Source organism: Trypanosoma equiperdum (assembly GCF_001457755.1).
Source record: "Trypanosoma equiperdum strain OVI genome assembly, contig: ctg_97, whole genome shotgun sequence".
NCBI lineage: Eukaryota > Euglenozoa > Kinetoplastea > Trypanosomatida > Trypanosomatidae > Trypanosoma > Trypanosoma equiperdum.
Window position 1 is genome coordinate 9332 of NW_027124953.1, and position 18567 is coordinate 27898.

Here is an 18567-nt window from a genome sequence, read left to right on the forward strand (position 1 = left end):
ATACATATAGGCATATATACATATATACACCCCAAGAACCGGTAGGAATCGTTGTTGGTTTCTTTTTGTTCGTTTGTTTGGAGTACGGATGCACATACAGAGGGAAAGGGCACGTGTGCCCTGTTTGACCTTTGTCCTTTTGGAACTAAATTTTGTTTTACCGCTTTCACATACACACTGTTTCCCCTTCTTTCTATCCGTCTGCGTTTTATCGACATAACGTCCGCACACTGCTTCGCGTACGTGTCAGGGCGCACTGCATCTTGTAGCACGATGATGACAAACTTGAATGTGCGGACCATTAAGGGCTGCTTCCCCGGTTCCTTACCTGATGCACTCAACGACATGTCCGTCATCGATCACATTCTTTCCCTGACTGGACGCTTCGACGAGAGTCAGGCTGCGCTGGCGTCAACTGTCAACGTGGTTTATGTTGGTACCGCGGTCTACGATATTCCACGCTATCGTGAAGAGTACACGAAGAATTTCATAGCGCGCGGTTGCGGAATAAGTGAGGTTTGCGTTGCAGAAGCGCGGTCGACCGGAGCGACACCGTGTGCGGCTGCTACCATGGTTACGCCAGACCAGCTTCAGCACTTAGCGGAGGCACATATCATTTTACTACCGGAGGGTAACACCCTTTTCGCTATACGACGCTGGGAGGAAACGGGCCTCGATGCGTGTCTCCGGGCAAGTGCAGCTCGTGGTGTTGTCTTAGTGGGGGGTGGTTGCTGCTTCAGGGCTGAACACAGCGACTCGGCAAACCCCAAAACATGCGCACAGTACATGTTGTCGCGGGAAAATGAAGTGGATTCAGGGCAGCCGGTGGAAATGGAGGAAGGGGGTGCGAAGTGGGAGTACCTATGCGTTCACGGCCTCAGTGTGTTGCCGGGTATATTCTGCCCCCAGCACAGCTCGCGTGACGCCACGGGTTTACTCTTGAATGAAAGCTTTAGTAAGATGCTGAAACGGCATCCAACTGAGCGAGGGATTGGTGTCGACTGCAGGGCGGTGCTGCTGCTGATGGGTGACGGTCGGTACCAGGTGCTGACGATAGCCAATAGAGAGGGAAGAACTGCCTCCGTTAAGGACATAAACATCCAAATAAAGGATGTTGTCGAGGGAAATGTGCAGACAACCACAATTCAACAACAGGGAAGCGTAGAAGAACTGCTTCGAAAACCGTGTGGACCTGTCGTACGAGACCCCTTTGAGGCGTACTATGCAATGGCCAACCCAACTGCGCTAACAGAAAAGCTACTATGTGCACCCAGGTGATATTGGAAGAGCCAGCTGTTTCGTTAGGCCCCGGTGTACGGACATTTTGGTAGCAGTGTCGTTTGAACGTGCGTTGGTGAAGAGGTAACGTTGGCGTTCCCAGATGCACGATAGTGTTGTTTGGAATCGACACATGTGCGCGCGTTCGTCAACATGTGAATAGGAATTTTTTTTTGATCCAACCCTTTGGAAAGCGATACATATCTACAGAGGTATATGTCCGTGCTGCGGGAGCACCCACTGGGATCGGGGGTCTGCGTGCAGGTGTGTAGATAAAGAAATATATATTCATATTTCACATAGTTTTCTTCTTTCCCTCTCTATTGCAACCATGTATAGTTACGACACCATTGCCACTTGCTGAGAACACAGCACATTAAAGGAAGTGCAACTAAGGCACAAGAAATATTTCCTTCACGATCAACTGCACCCCAGCTAGGGCATTCATCGCTCTCGCTGTGTCTCTGCGATTTTGCAATGAGAGAACGAAACGCTTCCGTGTCGAGGCACCCTGACGGGAAACACAGTAATGAGCGGCGGAACCCAGAAAAGGATTTTTCAATCCCATCACGAGAAAGTGAATGCGGCGCCCTTTTTTGGATTGCAGCGGCAGTTGTTGTTGCAGCCCTGTCGTGCACAAGTGTCTTGGTGTCGACATCCACAAAACCCTCAAGCGAGCGGCGGAGGGAACGTCGTGAAGATGCCGTTGCACACAAGGGGGCGCAACTGGCTCCACCACCCCCGCAGGGAGTCACATATTATGAGGGAAAGGCGAGCCCAACGCAGAAGGAACAACGGGCTGGAGAATGGTCATGCTACACAATGGAGGAATACAGTTTGAAGTTTATTGGGGGTTTGCGTGAAATGCGCCATTCTTCACTGAGATCGAAGAACCAGAGCGGCCCGCAGTATTTTTTTCGCTGTGGTATACGAATCATCGACACGGAAACGGAGCAGAATCACACGAAGGTGAAGCAGTGTGCGGCAGCAGCGCACGGCGAGACGTCATTTCCAACGTTACGCGTGTATTTGTCGAGTGGCATGGAAGAACGCCTGCACAAGAAGCAAAAGAAAAACTTTGCCGCCCAACACATCCTGCTTGAACGTCTCAACGATGATTACTGTGACTGTTTGGACGGAACAGATGAACTAACAACGAATGCCTGTAGCATGTCTGGTGTTGTGGCACCGCTCGCCCGTAAACGGTGGAGACAATTCCTGACGTCCAATGAGCACGTGCGCCTGTACGAAGACGAAGAGATGATGTCGAAAGAGCACGCGGAACGGTTGCTAACACGAGTCGGTGGACGGGTGCTGCCATTCCGTTGCAAGAATGATCAGGGTGTCCTGCTGACCCCCTCAATGATGAATGACGGAATAGTGGACTGCTGTGACGGGAGCGACGAAGTGGACCAGGTGCGGAGGGACGAGTGGGCCACACGTGTGGGGCAGTTGGAGCCATTACTTGACAAAAGCAGCGGTCCGGAAAGCAATTTGCGTGTCGGTGATCACAATACCGTAGCGCAGATGTTGATGCGAACTGGCCAGAATGGGCTCATGACTTGTGACCGTATGAAAAGGGAGCGGCTGCGTGAGGCTAAAGCGCTTTACACGCTTGTGGAGCGAGGTCACGCAACGTGGAAGGAGCGTGTAGCAGATGGATGGGAAAAGTACGGCAGCGAATTCCTGGACCGTCGTGTCGAAGTGCAACGGAAGTTTAACGATACGGCCGCTTTGTTCACAGAGGTCCGCACGCGTATCAAGAAGCGCATGCAGGAACTCGGGGTGCAGACGCCGCTCGCCCCTGGGGTGCCTCACCAAGAAGTACAGCGCGCTGAAGAGCTCGCTGCAACCCTTGGCCGTCTAAACATGCAACTGCGTCACATGCAGCTTGTTTTGGATCTGGGTGTCCTCGGGGACAGCTTTGAGTATAGTGTTATTGCTTCGAGAAGCTATTCAGTGGCACAACAACGGTTATGGAACCCCATTCAGGGACGATCGACGCACACACAACAACAACTATATGATGAAGGTCAATACGATGGTAACTCTCCTGTTGGCACATCACCAGAGAACTTGCCATTGCATGTTGACAATGTCTCCTTCACTGGTTTCTCAGTGGACCCATTTGCGCATATAAATGGTTGGGTCAGGGTGATGGATAAAGGAAAAAGGGCCCGTTTATACGGTGATGAAAATAGCCTTAATGATAATGCTACGGGAAACAGTACCTCAGCAGATATTGACAGTGAACCGATTGTTATTGGCTTCTGGGTTCCCCTCCCCGCTTCCCCGCTGACAAGTCAAATGTCTTCAATCAATCCCCCCACCGGGGATGGTGCACTCTGGCGACGTTTGTTCTCTACAAAGCTGGCACCTTCGAAGGGTGGTTTCGACAAAATTTTGAGCGAGAGACAAATAGGCAAAAAGAGGTTACGTGAACTGGGCGACAAGCAGCCTCATGGCGCACCGTCGGAGCCTGTTGTGCATGTGTTTAGCGGCGGAATCCCATGTCAAGACAATGGGGCAGCGGAACCAATGTACAGTCATGGATGGCTGGTTTTTGTTTGCGCTGATACGGACGGTGTGCTCGAGTGGCATCGAAATGGAAAGTGCGAACACCAGATTGTATTTGGTACAACCAGCGCCTGCTCAGTGCGGGTGATGGAAGAGGCTGCTACGCGGCTCCAGCATGCGGAGGCCTCCGTGAGGGAGAGCATAAACCCAAGAAGGGAAGTGGGGGAGTGACCGATACATGAGATTGCAGGTAAGATATATAGCCGTGATAAACGAAACAACACCATGGGGAGTTTGTGTTGGTGTGTCATTAATGTATATATATATATATATTAGATAGGTGCGGTCATCGTGCGCACGTGAACGGCACAACCCTGAGGGATTATATGAAAGGGGAAAATGCCTTGAATATCACTAATCCTTGAGGGTAACATGACGGCTTATGTTGTACTTGCGAGAGAGTGGGTACATGCGGTCACAAGGCAGCACGCACGTTGGGGTCACAAAAAACACATATACTTGCATCTGTATCGGTGTGTATGCATTTATTTATTTACTTGGTACTGCTGTTATTTAAGTTTTTTTTGTTTTTTTATTCAATTTCTAAACTATGGCCACTAGGCATACTTCACGAGGTTGCGCCCTCGAACCCATCATTGTCACATCTTGAGGGTAGAAGCTTCAAGAACATGGGTAAAGGAAGAAAAAGAGAAAAAAATCTCGCGGCGCAGCAGCGCCCAAAGTTTTCACCTCCCCACCTTTTTGTTATCCCTTTCTAATTTACACACAAGACAAAACGTCTGATATACTCACCCATCTCCTGATAATTCCGGCCTCTTTGTTACACCTACAAGGCTTACATCCTCGTTTTTCTTTTCTTGTTGTGTAGTTCTATTTTTTTTTTTTAATGGCTCGTATCCCGAAAATCATAACTTTGTAATAGCTCAACCTTGATTTATTTTTGTTTTGTTGCGTACACGTGTATCTTGGATATTGTACTGTTAAGAGAGAAAATAAGGAGCTTTATATGGAATTGTTTACTTCATTGTGTATCTTACTTTTTTTTCTGACTTTCCATTGTGTAATTCGCGGCAGCAGTGCAGTTCTATGGTCACATAATTGAGGATATCAGCTCCCCGATTGTGATGCGTCTTGGGTGATTTTCCTAAAAGAAAAGAGAGCAGCTGAAGAAGCGAAATGAAGTTCTAAGCGTCATGATTAGTAGTAGTACTAGTGGGGATAGAGTTAGATGATTTACTCCACTTATCTTATTTTTTGTCTTATTTTCTGTTTGCCGAGTGTCTCGTTCGAACAAAATGAAAAAGAGAGAGGATAACATGTTTGTGAACATTTGTAGTTGACGTCTCTACACACTGCACCGCCTCCTTCACCCACACCTACATACTTCTTTTTTCTTATGTGACAATTTTGTTGAAGGGTTTCGCATCTTTTGAAGGAAGCGAGCAGAAGCAGAGGTGGGATAAGCTTGCTGTAGGTTAAGAAAGAAAAAAAAGGAGCAACCTCGCACATACGCACATTAGTGGTGGTGATTCACAGCAGCCTGTGGGGGAAAACGTGTGCGTGACCGAAGGAAAGACGCAGATACGTTTTGCGACAATTAAAATTAAAGCACGACAGCATAAACGGAAAGGGAAATGACCGTTCCGGTTAGGCAGGCGCGCATTGTCGTAGTAGAGCCGCCAACCAATAGCGGCGGTGCTGTCGGTGAGGTTCCTCAAGGGCAGAAAGTTAAAAACGAACAGCGACCCCCAGACATGTTCGTTGCTTGCTTCGAGGCTGCTCTAAACGAAGAACTTCGGGAAAAAACAATCTCGAACGATCTCCGATCGTGTTTTGAACAAATAAGCTCACCTTATGGCTTCATCCGGAATGAAGGATTGCGTGGAGCACTGCAATGGTTATGCGACGTGTCAGTGGAGGCAGCAAGGGAAGGAGCAGCCTCCACAGAGTGTGGTGATGGCAGTAGTGGGGCACATGTGCCATATGATGCCATACGCTCCTCTGTTATGAAGCGGAGCTCGGGGGAACTCCATGGGCCTCAAACGATAGGAAAGGCAAAACTATGCCACAGTGACTCGTGGGACCGAGTGCAGAGGGCCTTGCGCGGGGCGCATTACACATCGTCTGTGTTCCTTCGTGTGCTTGTGCCGCGCGTAGATGGTGGGCGGCCATACTATGGTCCCAGTGGGCCTGTTAACGTAGAGTTATCGGAGGAGGAAGCGCTGACGTGGAACACGCTAAGCCATGCGCGACAGTCTACTTCACTAAGTGCATCCAGTCCCCATGCAGTAGCTTCACCAAATGCGTGCAAAAGAAAGCCTCTTGACGTCGCTCTGACGGAGGTGACGTACCAAGAGCAGGAACTTGCATTGAGACTTCTACAGGGACTTAGCCTCACCATTTATGATCAGCGCAGAATGATTGCAGAGGGGCGGTTAATCCCATTCGCAATTGAGGTATGGCAGTGTTGTCTGCAGCACGCAGGGGCACTCTTCACACGGCAACGTCGCCGTGCGGCAGTGAAAAAGGCCCAAACTGCCGATGGGTTCACCGGTGCTGTTACTCTTAGCGAGTCGGTACCCATGGCCCAATCCACAACTGATGAGGGGGGACCCGTGCGGTTGGATCGGGGATTAGAGAACGTTGTGATTGCATGCATTGATGCAGTGGAAGCGGTGTGTCACTACAATCCACTTGCACTCACTCGCATTGTGCAGCAGGGAGGTGTCCGCGCATTGCTGGATTTGGGCTTGTGCCCCTACGCCCCACGTGATATTCGTTGCTCCGTGTTCGATACCATCAGTGTGCTTATGCAGGAGGTGGCTCCGTTCCGGTGCGCAGTGGCAGCTGGAGCGGCAGGAGCTGCAGCCCGTGGTGGAGCGCGGGGTGATGAAGATTCACTAATCCATACAATGATACAAAACGCCATGAGTGGCAATAACATTAGCTGTCAGGAGGTACCACTTCCTTATCTTATGGACCGTGCCAGTGCATCAAAGTTTGACTCGGCCGTGCGTGAGTGGTTTAGTCAAAAAGGATTAAGCCACGTAGTGTCGGCTGTAATGGAATTGCGCAATGTTCGTGGCACACCGATAGTTGTGAAGTCGAAGAAGAAGGTCGAAGTGGCCCGTACTGTCCAGCGGATGGAACAAATTCATGAGAAGCGCCTCCATGCGTTGCTGGAGGCGGTGGATGGCAAGCGTGCCGCGTTATAAAGTGATACTGGTGCCTATCGCCGTGTTCTGCGGGTCATTGTTACCAAGTAAAACGGGACCCCAGTGATGGTGTGCGCATACCTCACCATCCTGTGTTTTCTACCACTCTTTTTATTTCGTTTTTGTGTCCCCAATTCCTATCTTTCACGCCCCTCCCTTCTCTCGCTCTCTGTTTTGTTTTTTTTTCTCGTTTTTTTTTCCACTGTGACGCTCCAAAGACAAAGGTGTCGTCAAAGGGAGTGATATCAGGCTGGTCATACAATACCTAGTAGCACATATTACGTCACCGGCCGCGTGCATTTTTCTGTGAATTTGCTATCGCGACCGGTTTATCGCCGCCAGCAAGGGGGCACAGATTGCATACTTAACAAAGCGTAACGTGAACTTTTTCACTTGAGTAGAGACGGCAGAGAGGCGAACACTTCCTATGAGCTCTGCGGTTTCAGCACTCACCGCAACCATCGGCGTACTCAGGCGCCTCTTGAATGAAGAGAAAACGGACCTCGAGCAACTAACTTATGTGGTTCAGTGCATCCACGACCCTATATTAGAGTGCTACAACTCACCAAACGATGGAAAACAAGGTCAATGGTTGTTTGAAACCCCAAATGTGGCATCCATTTTAACTGCAACTGAGCACCGGGATATCTTTGGGAATATATTTGCGCTTTACAATAAGCATAAATGGATTGTGAGCAGACTTGAGTCAGCACTCCGAGAACCCAATAGGAAACAGGAAGATGGAGCTGAAGCGACTGGACAAAGTAACTCCAACTCAAAAGAAAATGCAGAGGCAGCCGCGCTTCGCGATGTGGTAGAGCTCTTTTGCTCCAACGAAATGCAGCAGTTCATCACCGAGCACCTAAAGTATTCCTTAAGTTACAGTAGCACAATTGCGCCGAAAATTCTTGGCTTGTGGCATCGGTGCTGCCCCACGCACGCTAAAAATGCCACTGGCAAGTTAAGTCTAGATAGTGGTTTCATACGGGTCGTCGACAAACGGGGTGAACTCAGTTTCCGCAAGAGGTTTTTGTGCTTCCTCTGGTGGACGTTAGGTGAACGAAGTGGTGTGCCCATGGATCCACGCGCGGTGCGGGTTCGACTTCCCGACTCTCTTTCTCCAGCAACGGCACCGCCTGCATCAACCGGTCAAGGCCATCCCTGCGCATCTCCCCCTTTGAAAAGTAACGCTGGCGAGGGCCACTCCAACGGGCGTCCTGGAAGTGTCTCTAATGCAATTAAGATGACTTTTTCCAGTCCCTCAGCAGGTTGGGAAGAGTCACTTATTCCCCCCACATGGCAGGGTTTTGAAACTTTGCTTGCCCTCCTTGCCACGCCACTCCCCTCTCTTCGCCGGTATGTTCATGTCGCTTGTTGTATTGTCAACACGCACTGCCTGCAGAGGTCCATACGGCAACAACTGCAGTTCAACTTCGTCACTTTGGCAAGGCAGCGAATGGCGGAAGAAAATTGTATGGTATTGAATGAGTTAATCAAGCAGGACACCGGACATATTACATCCCTTATTGATGGTGCCGGGGCAGCATCTGCAGATAAAGCAAAGGCTGCTGCTCTTCTCCCCGGATATACTGCAAAAAAATTTGCACGCGTTGACCCTGATAAGGATGGTTGCCGAGTGCTCATTCATTACGGGCGCCTTACAAAGAAATTTCGCCGTGGGCGCCATGAACGGTTGGTGTTCTTATTTAACGACTGGTTTTGCTACGGTGAGGAACACGTGAACAATCAACTGCTCCTCCGGGCGTCACTTTCACTCGACGGACTAAAGGTGGTGGACCACAGCAATGTGGAGGATGGGGATAACAGCTTCGATGTGGTCACGCAAAAGATGCGCTTTTCCTTCATCGCACCGACACAAGAACAGAAACGGCAGTGGGTCGACGCCCTTCTCAACACTGTACGCTTGTATGAAAAGAGGTTGTCGAAGCCCCAGCAACCCAGCAACTCTTCAGGGGGGGATAGCAAGCTGGCAGTAAGGAAAACAGTCAGCGTGCTACCGACGAAATCTGTGAGACTTACAAGGAACTCACGACTGGTTCGCCAACAGCGTGTGGACCGTTTAGTGCAGGGACAGCTGAGCATGCGGCGGGCAGCGAGCGCCACCCAAGGTGCTGTTTCTGATGAAGAGGCTGTTGGACCCGTGGCCATGCAAGATACATTGGTTGCACCAGATGATGTTGGTGGCCTGCAGGACATCGAATCCCCACTGCAGCAGGAAGAAGTTGAAGTGGAGAAGGATGCAGCTGATGGAAATGTTGTTTCAGATGATGGCGAATGGGCTGAGAGGGAACAGGTTGACGTCGCCGCTGAGGTTGAAAGTGATGACAGTGGCGATATTGTTGGACACGAGGGCCGCAGTTCTGCAGAAGGAGAGGGTGAGGGTGGACCGGATGCGCACCGGACGCTGGGTCGCTGTACCGAAGAGCTGCGGGACGAAAGCAGTGGGAATAGCAAGGAAGTAAGTGGAACATTACAAGGGGGGGAGGCCTCAACGTCGGTAGAAGACACTGGAGGTACGACCCCGCTTCCAAAGCATGATTCAGGGGAGCCGAACGACAGCTACCACAGAACTAATGAAGAACCGGGCGTAACGCAACCGAGGGAGCTGCCGGTCGAGCGCCGTGGGGGCAACTTGGGTGTAAATAAGGAGTTGGGGACGAATGGCCATGAGGGGGGAGGAAGTGAACACGAGAATGACAAAGAGCAATCAAATGGGGATGTGAAGGGCAGCGACGTAAAGCGGTGTAAGACTGAGGGGAGAGAAAACAGGGAGGAAGTAGAGGAACGGAGATGCGAAAGCGAAGACGAGGAAGAGGAAGAGGAACTTTGCGAAAGCTCTGAAGGTGACAACAAGGGAAAGGGAGGCGAGGACGAGCGAAGGAATGATGAGGAGGGCGGTGGTCCTACAAATGTAGGGGATATGGAGGAAGTGGAACGGAAGGAGGTGGTGGTAGAGGGGGAGGAACAAGTGGAAGTGGAAGAAAAAACAGAAGAAGGCTGTGAGGAGGCCCAGGACCTCCCACCGCCACCGGCATACACGATTGAATGCGTCGCATCGTCAGAGAATGAAGCTTCCGGTCCCCCGTGTTCCGCAGATGAAAGCGATGATGTTGTCAACGCAACAAAGGAAGTAGCAAAAAATAATGACGAAGGCATCCCCAACGGAGGAGAAACTGTTAAGCAGGAGTCAAATCGGTCAAGTGGGTGCGATAAAATTTGCGCTGATGGCAGCAAACCAACAAAGGCCGCCCCCGAGGAAATGGAAAAATCACGAACTGACGAAGCAAAGCCACAGGCAGCCAGAGCTGAGGAAAAGGAGTTGAATGAATGAGTGTTCCTCCTCCTCATTACCCACCACATTAAAAACGTTCAAACTCGCACGTTACGGGTACAGTATAATTGCTCAAAAAGTGGAAAGGGAATTCAAAAAGTAGAATAACTGAGACGTTGAAACGGTACACAGGGATAGGAATGACAATCGAAAAAGCGGAAGGAATGGGTGCTAATAATAAGTGAAATGTCATTTTCTTTTGCCATCGCTACGGCCGTATCTGGCACTTTTTGCTTGTTTTATACATCAACGTTAACTGTAACTATACGCATGCCTGTGCATACACTGTTGGGTTTAGCCTCGGTTTGTTCGTTTGTTCTTGCAGAGTGTGACTTCCCCCCCCCAAAAAAAAAAAAAGTGTGTCTTCTCTTCTTTTTTCTTTTGTTTTGTTTTTCATTTGGTATGAATTGCTACTAGCCCTAGTACTGATCACAGCAGCTGAGGACGGCGAAACTACCCTTCATATTGGTTCCCAGTGGCTGACAAAATGGAATCGTTCGGCCCTCTTGCGGTCGTTTCGGCCACTATTCTTTCTGTAATCGCTGTTTTTTATATCGGTATCATGGGGCCTTCACGTTACCACCGTAACGGCGTTGTTGGGTGGTTATACCGAGGCATGGTGAAGCTCCCACATGCGTGCGTCAGTTGCTGTTGTTGCCGTAGTGGAACCAGCGGTGGGTTATTCAGCTGCTTCATGAAAACCCGGTGTGGTCGTTGTTTCCACTACCTTATGAATGAGCGTCATTGGGGTTTAGTTATTCTCTACATCATCCTCGTATGGCCTGTGGAGATTGCGTATTTGGCACTGGTTGCCATGCGACTCAAGGCATCACTTCTCTCCAAAATGGTTAGTTGGGGGCTCGTCCTTTTCTCTGAAGTTGTTTACTTCGCTGCCGTCTTTTCAGACCCGGGGACTGTCACATCGCGGTCGGAAAAGGACGCTCAAAAGCGTGCATTTGCCACAGCTGGTGGAGCAAAGCCACAGATGAAAAAGGGTCATGAAGCAACAAGAAAGGGCGAGGAGCGAATGCAATATCGGAAGTTTTTACTTTCCCCTCGTGCAGAAGAGGAGCAGGGTCAGCGCTACGTTGTGGATGGGATCCTTTACGGAAAGGATAGCACCCGCGGTTGTGGAGTTGAGTGCCCCACCTGTAATGTCCCCCGCCCCAGCCGTAGCAAACACTGTCGGATGTGTAACCGCTGTGTTCGGCGCTATGATCATCATTGCCCGTGGATAAACAACGACGTGGCGGAGGGTAACCACCGTTGGTTCTTGCTGTTTCTCCTAATACACATCATCGAATGTATATGGGGACTCTGGGATTTGTACACAATGGTGGTGCAGTTTCTAACAGCGCAAGGTTTGTGGGTGTCGGCCATCAGGTTCGCTAACGGATACACATACCGCATAACAAATATCCATCGCCTCTTTGCAATCGCGACGATGCATCCTTTGGTGCTCTTCTTGATTATTTTTGCCGCTCCCATCACTGTTGTTCTAGCGGTTTTTTGGCTGCAGCAAATGTCATTTGTGGTGTCAAACGTTACCATCAACGACATGAACAAAATAGACACAACAATAGACTTTATCACCACTTTGCCTACAGCGACAGATGTGTACGAGGAGGCGCAAAACGTGCGTTCCGTGCTTGAAAATGTCGCAGCGCGACCACCCCGACGGCTGAGGGCGCTGAAAAGGCCATCGGCAGAGGCGATTGTTGTGGGAAGCAAAAAGGATAAGGCATACCGTAAAGAGGTGAGTAAGATGCTGATGAGCGACCTAAAGGGGTTGTTTAACCGTGGGGTATGGAATAATCTGAAGGAGGTGATGTTTCCCTACAGTTGAATTTATTCTTTTTGTGTGCGCCTCATTGGTGCTTCTGAGTGGTGAACCGGGTACTTTTCACTGGCACTTCTCGCCTTTCCGATCCCAGCATGGGGGGGGAGGAAAACGAGAAGAAATGCAGTCAACAAGTCCCTTCAATCTCTTTTCTGTTGTTTAAGCAAAGGGGAGAAGGGGAAGGTCGGTGCGCGGAGTGGAGAAGGGCATGGAAAGAAGCATATTTAATAATGGAATAAATAGAGATATAATTTGCGTGGGTCCCACGATGTGCTGTTGTTTTCACACTGTAGCTGTTGTGTCCAGTAACTTTGGATGTTCTTTTCATCTACGCGTCATACGCATGGAGCTAACAGAAACGTAAGCGTGGGGCGGGAGAAGGCTCTTGAAGGAAGCACAGGGGTGCCGCCCATGTGCTTTCCGATGTGTCATGAAGCTGACGCACATTTGAATTCTCGGTTTTTTCTCTCGCCTTTCTGTTTCTTTTTTCTTTTTTAATCAATCCACCCGTCAAGATCCCTCTCATTGTTTCTTCTGCGGTTATGCTCCGTCCCCTCACTCTCATCTCGTTCGTTAGCACCTCACCCTTCCACGTGTTTTACGCCGAGGATCTTATACATAATCCACCACACCCCAAAACCATTCGAGAAATGTTATCACCCTGCCGTTTCATCCATGCTGGTGTCGTCCGATCGTTCGCTTCTGGAACGGGGAAACACTTTGTTATTTGGTGTACGTAACGAAAAATAGCGTTCAAAAAAAAAAAAGAAGAGGAAGATTGTTATGTGGGGTTCTCAATCTTTGACTGGTTGCGCGTATGCAGTCTTGCGCGCGCGGCCGCACTCCTTTATGTACGTGGGGTCTCGTTTTGTATTGCACGAGAACATAAGAAACAACTGTAAAGTGATTACTACGCACAGTTAAATGGCTCGACATTGTCTTGCACGCACACCGTTGTTTTATTTCACTTATTATACTGTTTGCACTAAAGGGAGGCAGAAAGGCCTCGGCAAAGGGATCAGGTAAAAGGTATGAAAACCGAGGTGGAGACCAAGACTAAGACAACAGACGTGACAGAGGCTGCCTCACAGCATGCACGAGGGAGCACTACTGGGAATGGTTTTATTTCCCCACTGGAAGCCTCTCAGTGCTACCGCGCTGTGTGTGGTCCTTGCCACTTTGAAAACAGCGGGTGTCAGTCACATTCTACGTTGGCTGCAGCGATCGCCCACCCGGCCACAACTCAAATTCTTCAGGAGCTGATTCTATTTGCGTTTACGCCAGGGAGGCATTCCGGCGGCCCCCAGCAAATGGGAATGGTCAACTCAGTCATGGCGCGTAAGCCGTTTGGAGTGCCGCCCGAACACGCTCTAACGTGGTTAGATATAAAAAGGTCGCTTTTGTTCTGTGGCGTAAAGCAGCACCGCTGTCCCAAAGCGCTAAGGCTGCTGTGGGGGAGCCTCCTTGCTCTTTGCTGTAACTGCTCACAACATACCATCGATGAGAAAAAGGTGCCGGAGGGGACCACTTTGGACGATGGCAGTAGTATTCAGTGTAGTAGTCACTTTCCCGCCGCAGAAATTGCGATATTGGTCCGGCACGAAGATTTTCGTTGGGTCGCGCAATTACTGGCAACTGGCGAAAGTTTGGGGAGCTGCACCGTCGCGAGGGGAAAAGCGGTTCCCCTTGAGGACTTTGTGTCTACCATCGTTGATTTGCAGCATCACATAACTTCAACCGTGGCCGAAAGTTACCAGGTGCCACGCTCACAAACAAAATATGTTCTAATTGTCGATGCAGACAGCTTCCACTGCTGCATCAAGAGGTTTCTCGCACAGGAATTACGGGGAGAACACATTACTCTCTCCCCACTCCCCCGGTGGAATGGAGCGCAGGCCATTGTCCAGCAGCGCCGCGCGCTTGTTGTATTCTGCGGTGGAACGAGTGGCTGCGGAAAGAGTACGCTATCCAGTCTCATTTCAACTCACCTGAGTATTTCCACGACTATTTCAACAGACACTATCCGACAAGCGCTTCGCCGGACGCTGCCAGGTGGCGAGTTCCCGGAACTCTTCACGTCTACATACGCCGCTCATTCAAACCCGGTAGCATCTCTTGAAGGCGGTGGGAATGCGTGTAACGGCAACCTTGACGGGGATGGACCTGAGCACGTTATCGCAGCGTATGAGAAACAGTGCGCGACGGTTCTTCCGGTGCTTGATCGCACACTGGAAAAGTTTGTTTCGCGCTATCAGACAGTGGTCGTTGAGGGTGTTCATTTGTTGCCGGATTACATGCATCGCAAGATGGTTGAGTTGCAAACACGGGGAGTGCTGTGCGTTTCCTTTCTAGTGTACATAAAGAAAAGGGAACGACATCTTGAGCGGTTCTGTACACGGGCCAAGTCCATGAGCCTCTCGCCGACGCGCAACAAATATGTGTCGAATTTCGAGAACATCCGAGTAATTCAGCAGCATCTACTCGAGCAGGCGGCACGTCTTGACGTGAACCTTATAAACAACACGAATGTTGACAAGTCTCTAATGATGGTTCATACGCGTCTGTTAGACAGAGTGCATCATTTCAATGTCGCCCCGGGGTTTCAGCAGCACGTGGGTGTCGGTGAAGAAACTTCCACTGCAAGAGCCCAAGTCGGTACCAATTCAGGTATCGACCGCCGGGACGATGAAACAGAAGTAACTAGTGCCGCACACCTCTACAATATGCCTTATTCGAACGTTAGCGGCAAACACATGCTTGCTTTGCTTCTTCATCGGCGAAACGAGAAAAAGCACCGAATGCATAACAGTCTGTTTTCTCGTTGCCACTGTTGTGAGCGCAACTCCTTGGTCACACAGGTTAGGCGGTCCCGATCAGCAGAATCTCTTACAACACTGAAACTTAGTTCACTTCAAGTGTGTACAGACGAATGGGACGGACGAGATAACTCACTTCTTGTGCCACATAAACAAAGTGAGGAACCGACAACCAATTCCAGTGAATGTGGATGTATCACCAACGCCATGGTCGCTGGGACTTCCCTTATCGGAATAGACTGTCAGAATAGGAACACTGATGCAGATGATGCAAATGTTGATGATTACCACGACCCTACGTCAATGCAAGCCCTTGAGGCAGGACACACAACCCGAAGCATGCGGTCGTCAAGCGCCTTCACGCACTTCGCTCCGATTTCTCCGTCGGTGCGCTCAGCGAGCGCGGATACGGAGCGCCTCGGGGGAAGGATGTGCAAGCGGAGCCGTGGGTGGGCTGCAATTCAATTGTCCATCTCCAATAGGGCGGAGCAGGGAAGGAATGAAAACGATGAGGAGATGAAGTCTCTATGGGGAGACAACTTCTCCAGCGAAACGCCATCCCTCACTTGCTGTTGAAATTATAAACTCGCGGGGTCTGTTTGGAGCTATTTTGTTATTATTATTATTATTGTTATTTGCATTCTATCCCTATATTGGAAGTTGGGGCGCGAAGGTTGCATAGTAGCAAAGACGAAGACGGATACGTAAAAGAAGGTGGGGACTTTAGAAACCGTGCGATGATTATCAGCTTAGCACATTGCACAAGTGCCATTCACAACGGCTAGTAAGTGCAGGGTTAGTTGGTTTGAACCCACTAAGTCACTCATTTTATCGATTTGATGAAACGACTATGTAAGTACTTCTGCTGCTGCTGCCGCTGTATCATTGTCATTGTTTCTGTTGTTGGAGATTGCAAAGTGTGAAACCCCTTTTTGGCCAATTTATTCCGTGGCGTGTCCCGTGTGATTGCAATGGTGTGGGGGAACTGTTGCACTTGTGCTTCAGGGTGGGCAGACACGCAGAATTAAAACCTCCTCTAAGACGAAGTTGCCCTTGCTTTTTTAAGGAGGGAAAGGAGAGCGAAAAAAGAACGGTTCACGAAAACACACAGTCCCCTCCCCCGAGGTCTTTAATTACCATTTTCTATCCCGGTTCTCCTTCGTTTCATTCTGCGAGCTTCTGCACAAATATGTGAATGATGTGTTCTGTATGTCATTTTGTTATTTTTTGCCCTCCACTTCATCATTATGGTTACCCTTGGACAAGGTGATTTAGGGACTACCAAAGTGGTGTGAAACATGTTCGACTTGATGGCAGACGCGTGTGCCGCTTACATGGAGGACAGCGAACCGACAAAAGCCAGGATTGAAAAAAACACGGAGGGCGAAGGGAGGGAGAGGAAGGGAAGAACCTCCCAATGTCCTAAAGAGTGGTGTGTGCGCCCAAAAAATAACTTGGCGCAGGGTGACAAAGAATTCAAGGAACACAAACAGCGGGTGATGTCGAACCTTTCAAGCAACATGTGCGACCATAGTCCAAAAGGTGGGGTTGATCGTAAGTGCCTAAAAGTGATGGAGTTACTAAACAATCACCAAGATTATGTCACAGTCAGCAGTTGTAGTGGTCGCATCGCCCTCTTCCATAGCACCCCCATCCTGGAGACACTTCATGATTCTGTGAATGGCAGCTCCAGTACAAAAAGCGCAGCGGTTGTGGGGAAGCGGGGGAGCAAAGATGCCTTGGGGTGGCTTGTGGTTAAACATGGTGAGCTAACGGAGGAAGAGATAAACCAAATTGTGAAAGGTCTCTGCGGAGACGAGGCCGAGGATAGTTCCAACACCCACAGCTCACCACAGGTGCGTGAGGTGGCGGAAAGAAAGCTCAACGGAGATGAGGATGAGTTGGACGGTGTTTGGATGCAAACTGGGGTCCTGGCACCAATTCCACTTCCCTCGTTTGGCACTGTTACACTTAAGATGGAACCTTTCGTGATGCATGTGGCGTGCCGAACGATGGAGAGCGGGAAGCGGTTACTGACAGCTGCAGCAACCGAAGCCGGTTTCCGAAACAGTGGGGTGACGCCACCGGGGAAGCGAGTCGTTTGCGCCATCCGAAATGCAACGGGGGTTGGGTTGGATATACCTCTGGTTGTTGACGGGGTGAACTATGCACGAGGTCAGCATTCCTATGTGCGTCGTTTGCTGTTGTTGGCAAACGAAAAGATGCGCAACAACGATTTGAGACGGCACAGGTTGGAGGTGGGGGTTGCTGCGTTCCTCGAGAGAGGGCATGAAACACCGCAGTGTAGTCATGAGGAGCGTATGCGGCTGCCACCACCGTGTGTTCTCGGCAAACACCCCGATGCGTAGGATTGGAGGGAAGGGCTGCATTCGATGACTGTTGGGTGTCATACCCCTCTTTAAGGTGTCATCTGTTAATGTCTTCGTTCTGGCACGCACTTGTGCCTTCCACAAGGGTAGTGAACCATCATAGTTTCTCCCTCCCTATCTCTTTTTGGTCTTTCTACCCCATCGTCCTTTCGCCAAATGTGTTCTGCGGGCGTAGGGAACCCCAGCAGTAGAAACAGGGATCGACGACAAGAGTAGGTGCACAACAGAAGGGTGTCAAATATGGCCGCAACAAACTCACCCACAGAAGAGGAAGTTGTTATGCGCTACCAGCAGCTCCGTCAAGAGTGCCTCGCCATGGACTCACGCATCTCCGAACTGGAGAACGAGCTGCATGAGCACCAGTTGGTGGCGGATACTCTCAAGCCACTGAACGGTGATCGCCGGTGTCATCGCCTTGTGGGTGGGGCGCTCATTGAACGCACAGTTGCGGATATATTACCCGAGCTTGTGGAAAATATTAAGGGTATCGAGGAGGCGTTAGCGCAGCTGAACAAGATGCTGACAGAAAAGCAAGCAGCGATGGACGAATACGCGAGGAAGCATGGTGTGACCGTAGCCCAGCGGCAGGGTCAGACCCCCGCTGGTGGAGGTGGCGCCAATAGCGATGAAGGGGAAAAGAAGCCGATGGGCGCAGACAGCAGGGGTGTTCTGGTATGAGTGATGTCCAGGGAAAGAGGTCGGCGGTGAGTCGTATAGAGTTGCGTCTGCATTTACGTGACAAATGCATATATCATTCGAGAACCCACACATATACGCGTGCCGGCGAAGGGTTTGAGCGAAAAGAGAGGGATGGGCTGCCGACGGAGGCCGGCGAGAAGGTGCCTGTGTGGCGACCCCCTGACGGGTTCCCATCGCCGGTGACTTGGTCGGGGAGGAGCTCTCTTTCCTGTGGTTTGAAAAAAAAAAAGAAGTAATAATAATAGTAGGTAATGGGTCCATACGCTAAGGGAGGTGCTCCCCTCCTCTTGTTCTTTTTTTCTTTAAACGGCCAATGGCAACTGTCGAGAGTGCAACCTTTGTTGTTGCTGTTGTTTCTTTGGCTGATGCGTGTTTCCACGATCAACTCTTCACATTAGCGCCTACGCACATTTGTACATGACGCGTTTTTTTTTCCCCC

The 18567-nt window shown here is 50.1% G+C and overlaps 8 protein-coding genes across 8 annotated transcripts; all 8 read left to right on the forward strand.

Moving 5' to 3' along the window:
• Nucleotides 1-273: 273 nt before the first annotated feature.
• TEOVI_000463200 (serine peptidase family S51, peptidase E, putative) lies at nt 274-1278 on the forward strand (the record flags this gene model as incomplete). The annotated part of the gene is made up of 1 exon (XM_067227435.1): nt 274-1278. The coding sequence occupies one exon, from the start codon at nt 274-276 to the stop codon at nt 1276-1278; it is 1005 nt and encodes a 334-aa protein (XP_067083536.1).
• A 477-nt stretch (nt 1279-1755) lies between these two features.
• TEOVI_000463300 (Glucosidase II beta subunit-like, putative) lies at nt 1756-4026 on the forward strand (the record flags this gene model as incomplete). The annotated part of the gene is made up of 1 exon (XM_067227436.1): nt 1756-4026. The coding sequence occupies one exon, from the start codon at nt 1756-1758 to the stop codon at nt 4024-4026; it is 2271 nt and encodes a 756-aa protein (XP_067083537.1).
• Nucleotides 4027-5450: 1424 nt separating this feature from the next.
• Nucleotides 5451-7031, forward strand: TEOVI_000463400 (uncharacterized protein; the record flags this gene model as incomplete). Its single annotated transcript, XM_067227437.1, has 1 exon — nt 5451-7031. One exon carries the CDS (start codon nt 5451-5453, stop codon nt 7029-7031), a length of 1581 nt encoding a protein of 526 aa, XP_067083538.1.
• A 427-nt stretch (nt 7032-7458) lies between these two features.
• Nucleotides 7459-10383, forward strand: TEOVI_000463500 (PH domain containing protein, putative; the record flags this gene model as incomplete). The annotated part of the gene is made up of 1 exon (XM_067227438.1): nt 7459-10383. One exon carries the CDS (start codon nt 7459-7461, stop codon nt 10381-10383), a length of 2925 nt encoding a protein of 974 aa, XP_067083539.1.
• A 487-nt stretch (nt 10384-10870) lies between these two features.
• On the forward strand, nt 10871-12229 carry TEOVI_000463600 (palmitoyl acyltransferase 5, putative; the record flags this gene model as incomplete). The annotated part of the gene is made up of 1 exon (XM_067227439.1): nt 10871-12229. One exon carries the CDS (start codon nt 10871-10873, stop codon nt 12227-12229), a length of 1359 nt encoding a protein of 452 aa, XP_067083540.1.
• Nucleotides 12230-13254: 1025 nt separating this feature from the next.
• Nucleotides 13255-15615, forward strand: TEOVI_000463700 (uncharacterized protein; the record flags this gene model as incomplete). The annotated part of the gene is made up of 1 exon (XM_067227440.1): nt 13255-15615. One exon carries the CDS (start codon nt 13255-13257, stop codon nt 15613-15615), a length of 2361 nt encoding a protein of 786 aa, XP_067083541.1.
• Nucleotides 15616-16337: 722 nt separating this feature from the next.
• On the forward strand, nt 16338-17408 carry TEOVI_000463800 (Methyltransferase TYW3, putative; the record flags this gene model as incomplete). The annotated part of the gene is made up of 1 exon (XM_067227441.1): nt 16338-17408. One exon carries the CDS (start codon nt 16338-16340, stop codon nt 17406-17408), a length of 1071 nt encoding a protein of 356 aa, XP_067083542.1.
• A 261-nt stretch (nt 17409-17669) lies between these two features.
• Nucleotides 17670-18107, forward strand: TEOVI_000463900 (prefoldin subunit 2, putative; the record flags this gene model as incomplete). The annotated part of the gene is made up of 1 exon (XM_067227442.1): nt 17670-18107. One exon carries the CDS (start codon nt 17670-17672, stop codon nt 18105-18107), a length of 438 nt encoding a protein of 145 aa, XP_067083543.1.
• Between the last annotated feature and the right edge of the window lie 460 nt (nt 18108-18567).